This window comes from Monopterus albus, unplaced genomic scaffold (genome assembly GCF_001952655.1).
Source record: "Monopterus albus unplaced genomic scaffold, M_albus_1.0 scaffold250.1, whole genome shotgun sequence".
Classification (NCBI taxonomy): domain Eukaryota; kingdom Metazoa; phylum Chordata; class Actinopteri; order Synbranchiformes; family Synbranchidae; genus Monopterus; species Monopterus albus.
The window spans coordinates 1,856,717-1,862,640 of record NW_018128130.1 but is presented as its reverse complement, the minus strand read 5'-3'; the positions used below and the strand labels follow the sequence as shown (position 1 = coordinate 1,862,640).

Here is a 5,924-nt window from a genome sequence, read left to right as displayed (position 1 = left end):
ACCCCGTTTGGGACTAAGTGGTATAGAAAATGGATGGATAGCTAAGTGTTTGTAGTTTGTCTAACTTCACTTGACTTATAAAAGGACAAACCGCCAACCCTGAGAGGAGAACCCACTGTACCTGAGCTACAGCCACCTGTCGTTTGGTCCCTATACTAACAAATGCTTCAAATTATCAATCACAAATGCCTGACTGATGAGTGTGTGGGTGTTTCCTAAATCTCTTATATGGGTCGTCACTTTCCTTAAGTCTTAGTCCCGCCTACGTAAGATGCAAGGACAAATTGTGAGGAGAGAGGAACCGAGGATACACACTGTAACAGACATGGCATGTCATTTCCTCCGATCCTGTATGTGTGTCAGTCAGACTTCTGCAAAGGATGTGGTCGTGTGGTCGTGTGTCCTAGGTTACACGTCCTCCAGCAGCCTACTCGCTCCTCAATTCTCACTTGACCCTGAAGTCTTTCCAGTTGCATGAGGAGCCAGGTATGAGCAAAGAAGTGAAATGAGTTTTACTGTTGATGTTGCATGTGCTTTGTGTGCTCAGGTGCCTGTGTCTGATGAAGATCGCTGTCAGCCAGGGCTCCAGACTGCAAGTGATCAGTCACATTTTTCGACCAAATTTATTGATTGAAGGTGCAAATGAGGTGGGTGCACAGGATGTGACTGCAAAACAAACAGCTTATGCACAAATGACTGAAATGGTGGACAGACATAATGGTCTCCGCCATACTGTCACTGCAGCGTTTATCTGCAGGTCTGTCACATGCCTGTCTCACAAAGCAAAGACTACCAATCCGTATCAATCCACACCGACTCTGAGACACACTCGTCATCGCTGGGTCCATTTTTTTAACACATCAGGTCTGTTTTTTTGCACCAGGCAGCTGCTTAAATCAGGTAGATCACCTGTTAGCCTGTTTATGTGTTGGAAACTTTTTACTTGAGTCTCTTTTGATGGATCAGGCTCCTGCTTTCACTGCTGTCCTCCTGCTGACAGACAGCTGTTCTGACCAGAGACGCTGCACGAAGGTCAGAGTGGATTGAACGGATCAATCATGTCACGCATACACACCGCTTACATCTAGTGAAGTCACAGTTTGAAGTTATAGTGGCTGAAACCCACCATCAGTCCTTCCTTAAATAGTAGGCTACTAGTAACTTTAGCCCAAGAATAAGCTGGCACTGGCCAGGCAAGTGAGAGAGCTGCACTGTGCAGAAGGTCCAGCACAGACATCACCAAAGAGCAGAAATTCTTCTTCTGAAGAAAGGCGAGCTACAAATGCATCACGTACACAAACAGCAAACCAGCTGAGATATGACAAGCTAATCAGCAGCAGCAGTGTCACCATTATCATCATGTTGACTGCTATACAGCGCTAAAGTGACAACATGAAAAAAGCTGGAAACTTGGAAGTGATTTTCCCATTTATTGTGCTCCACAAGTCGCCCTCTCTGAATCTCATTAGAAACCTAGGCTATGTGCACTGGATGGTAAGGGGATTTAAAATGATTTATAAAAAACAAGTTATTTTGCTGTGAGCTCAAGTTTGTTATAAAATCCTAATTTCTGATGTACACCTAGTTTAGTCTAACTCAAGTGCAATAAACAAATAGCCTGTTTAGTAGAATATTTAACTGAATACAGTAGGCTATTGAATAAGCTAAATAAACACTGAGCCTAGATCTTACTAAATAACAATACATAAGACAACTATGTGAATCTCAAAGAAATAAAATGTGATAGCTACTATTTATAAACTGTAGATATTTGATTTTGGATCTTGGTGAAATCTCTAAACTATTTCAGACAAAGATATGAGAAAACATAGAACACTGAGAGCTTAGAGTAGGATCTGAGTGAGATGAGGAGGCTTATCTTTAACTTGCACAGTTTCAAGTTAAGGGGTGAAACAACAGAAACAGTGAGCTTTGCCAAAGCCTCACCTTTTGCAGTCCAAGGCTTTTGCATACTTCAAAGCCAGATCCAGACCCTGTCTGAACTCTGCCTCTCTCCCAGGCACTGCTCCAAGTCCAAGATCACCCGCCTTTACGTCTCCTGAGACACACATACAGGGTGCATCACTTGTCATAAGGGTACATAAGATCCTTCCTACGTCCTTGGTCGAACCTGAAGTAATTCGACCGAGAACGTATCGGACCCGAAGACCCAGGAGGACCGTGGGCGGTGCTGGAGGGGCTGTGACCGAGGGTACACGAGACCATCCATCACGGAAGTTTTTTGTGAACTGACACACCCCTTTATCTGAAATTAGTTGGTGATTGGACAGTTAAGGTGAAAGCGAGGAAAGGACGTCTCATGTTAATAACGTGTTTCTTAATAACTTGTTGGAAAAGACGTGAGATGTACCCATACATCCCATCACATCATCTAGCTAGTTATTACTAAACATATCAGTGGCCAGTGGTTGTACCTGGCGGGGTGTTGATGAGGACCACCTCCACTCCTGTAGCCTCTCTGGCCTTCCGAAGCTCCCGCAGGTCGGAGTCGTACAGCCAGGCTGCCTCCACCGCCTGGAAGCCAGCCGAGGCAGCCGCGTATATTCGCTGACTGAAGTCCGGAAGCTCCGTGAACAGCCAGGAAATATTCGCACAGAACTTGAGCTTCGCCATATCGAGGTTAAACTGTCGAGAGCAGTGACTGCACGCTGAACTTTAACCCTACTGTCAGCCGCAGCACACCGACACTAAGGCGGAAACGGAGCGTACGCTTCCAAAATAAAGCTACACGCCGATCAGCCATAACAATATGACCTAATGCTGTGGCAGCAGCTTGCTCACTGTGCATCTTCTGTGGATCTGTTTGCTTCCTTAGTTGAACAAGACATATTTAAAAGTCAGCGTTTTGAGTTTGTATGTTTATGACACATTCATGTCTAACTTTGTGCGAGCTATATGTTTCAATGACCATTCGAGATCATACACTGTGTAACTGTTAAAACGACTGTTGTGAAATCCACAAGCTACAATAAAATCAGACTGAAGCTCAGCATGCACTGAATGGTTCAAGGTAATCTCTCATTTTGATCATGCAAATCAAAAACCCTGGGTGTGACTAGAGGGACACAGAGCCTATGGACTACTTATTTGGTCAAAACTGTGGCAGTACCACAAATACCTTTGCAAAACACTACAGTCAAAGGTTAAATTATGGCACTGTGTTTCAGTAAGTAGTCAGAAATGATTAGCTACATTACAAGCAAAAATATAACTTGTCATACCATTTTAACATTGTGTTCCTGACTCCCATCAGCACAGCTTCTTCAGCTTCTCACCACTGAACGTCACGGACAAGTGTTCCCTCCTGCTAAGGTCAGAACTGCCTCCGAGATGCCATGTCACATGGGTGTACACCCTGGACATTCACTGGGTTGTTCCTACAAAGAAAAGTCAAAATTGAGACACAGAGGAATTTTTTAATTAAGTAATACTATACAGTGTATTTCTAATACACCACTGGTTTGTGTTATGTCACCACAGGGCAGTTATATGGAAAGCACACTACTGCATTACAACCAAAGGCTGCTGTAGGCGTCTAAGCTGATCATCTCTCATGTAAACCAAGTGCCCCTCATGTTGCTTCCATGCCTCTGAATACTTGTAAACATATTAAAGGGACATTTTCTGTAGCAAACAAGTTCATCGTAATCTTTGGCAGTTTAGTCATCAAACAAGCCATTAACAGTTGTTGCTCTCTGAGCTGATGTTCCATTTCTGTACCTTCCACATGAGCTGAGATAATTATGCATTTGGTGTTGTTGTTACAGCTTTTTAACCTCTATAATCAATTACCACTCATTAAATGTGACATGAAGTTATTAAATACTGGGGAAACAGTGAAGTCCATTACCAAAAAGAGTGTGCCATCTGCCACCGGCACTTATTTTTACAGATTTAGAGTAGTACTAGAGGCCATCTAGAGTAACTGTATGGTTAGAGAGCATGTTTCTAAGGTTTGTAGGCCCAAATACAAAACTTTTCTAAACTCTTTAACACTTTTTGAAAGAGAATCTTCCACACAGCTGTTGTGTTGTCACCTCAGCCAGCCATTTCATTTCAGTCACATTAATAGAGGGGTTTTTAATCCAGTTGTTTCCATTAAGTCAGAGTAAACCTAAATGAAGTAACATAGCTGACTCTTAAAAAATCTTGAATAGCCCAGTTATGTTGCGTACCACATAATCGCAATGCCCATGGTCTGATTCCTGGCTGAGGGCTTTTGTTACACGTCATACCCTATCTCTTCTCCATGTTTTCCTGTCTGTACCTTTACCACCATCAGCTAGAAAAATTTTAAAAAGTCAAATTGTTCTGGTTAAATCTGGACGTTTTAGTTGTACTGTAGGCATTGCACCACTCTGGGCTTCCTCTGACTTCACCTCTAGTACCACCATGACATTGACATTTTGGCTTCAAATATCTGACAACTATCCGATGGACTGGCATGAACTTTAGCTTGGATATTATGGGGCCCAGATGTTAAATCCAGATGATTCAGTAATCTCCTGAATTTTCTTCTTTGTGTCACCACCAAAAGGTCAGTGTTTTAATTAATCCAGTAAAATATCTGAACACCTACTCAGCGAACTGGGACAACACAGACTACGTGACTCATCAGTCTTCCCTTGGTGTGGACATGTGTGCTGTAGTTAATGAGGTTTCCATCAGCACATCAGCAATTTCCTTTGCAGTGCAGGAAATTGAAAAGGAGAGCACCAGCCCTCATACATCTGTACACTAACAAGCCAACAGTAGGTTGACAGGCCGAGACAGGACATTATTGATTTTTTTAGCATTTCCTGATGGGTCATGTCCATTACAAAAATATGAAAAAATAACTTTTTCATAGAGAAAAACAGAATAATTATCTCAAAACAGGTTTGATTTTGAACATTGTTTGTTGCTACATGACCTCGATTGTGCAGTGTCATTTTTAGAAAAACACAATTTTTAATGTAGCTCAAGTATGAGTTGCTGAGTTATATCAATGAAATCATCCATCGATCCATCCATCATTTATGCTGCTTATTCCTGAACAGGGTCACAGGGGGGCTGGAGCCAATCCCAGCTGACACTGAGCGAGAGGTGGGGTCCACCCTGGACAGCTCGCCAGTTTGTCACAGGGCTGACATGTAGACAAACAACCATACACACTCACTCCTACAGGCCATTTAGAGCCACCAGTCAACCTAAGCTGCATGTCTTTGGATTGTGGGAGGAAGCCGGGGTACCCGGAGTGAAGCTACACAGGCACAGGGAGAACATGCAAAAGGCCTCAGGTCGGCCGGGGCTGGAACCCAGAACCGTGCTGTGAGGCAACAGCGCTAACTACCATGTTGCTGTGCTGCTATATTAATGAAATTGTTAAAAAATTTCTTGTGCACATAAAATATTAATTGTCTTATGCTAACAAGATACTAATGTGTCCCCACATGATAATGACTTGTTCACACAAGATTTTTAATAATGATCTCTTTACGGACTTTGTAGATGGCTGTTTGTTTCCTCTTTGTAACAGTCACCTTCTTTTAATTATTGTTGCCACACCTTAAACATGTGGTTAAAATTGTAACCATGACAACAAAGCATGCCTACAGTAAACCTAACTGACCCTTAACCAGAACATTGTCACACCATAAAACAGATTTATTTTTTGAACAGTGATTTGTAACAGTGTTTGAAGGAACAGACAAATGAAGCTAATGTTCAAGCAGGAACACGCTATACTGTGTACACACACTCCCTCTTCTCTTCACTCTCTATGACATGACTGTGGGCCTTCCACATATTAACCAATCAGTTTCTGCCATGGCCTAGGTGAGCCATTCTTCTCTTACCTGTCAGAGATTTAAAGCCATCCTTTTACCTGCTGTCAGGTGTCATTTCAGCGCTGCTGGTTGCAG

General features: G+C 42.7%; 1 protein-coding gene across 2 annotated transcripts in view; it reads right to left on the bottom strand.

Annotated features, from left to right (window-relative positions):
• hyi (hydroxypyruvate isomerase) overlaps window positions 1-2,854 on the bottom strand; it is a 10,252-nt gene extending 7,398 nt beyond the window's left edge. The window contains exons 1-2 of one of the 2 annotated variants that reach the window (XM_020620852.1): window positions 2,436-2,854; window positions 1,948-2,059 (exon numbers count right to left, since the gene is read on the bottom strand). In XM_020620852.1, the coding sequence (XP_020476508.1) occupies window positions 1,948-2,059; window positions 2,436-2,634 (311 nt within the window). In that variant the 5' untranslated portion in view covers window positions 2,635-2,854. The remainder of the gene's footprint in view (window positions 1-1,947; window positions 2,060-2,435) is intronic. The other variant, XM_020620851.1, reaches the window with a different exon arrangement.
• Between the last annotated feature and the right edge of the window lie 3,070 nt (window positions 2,855-5,924).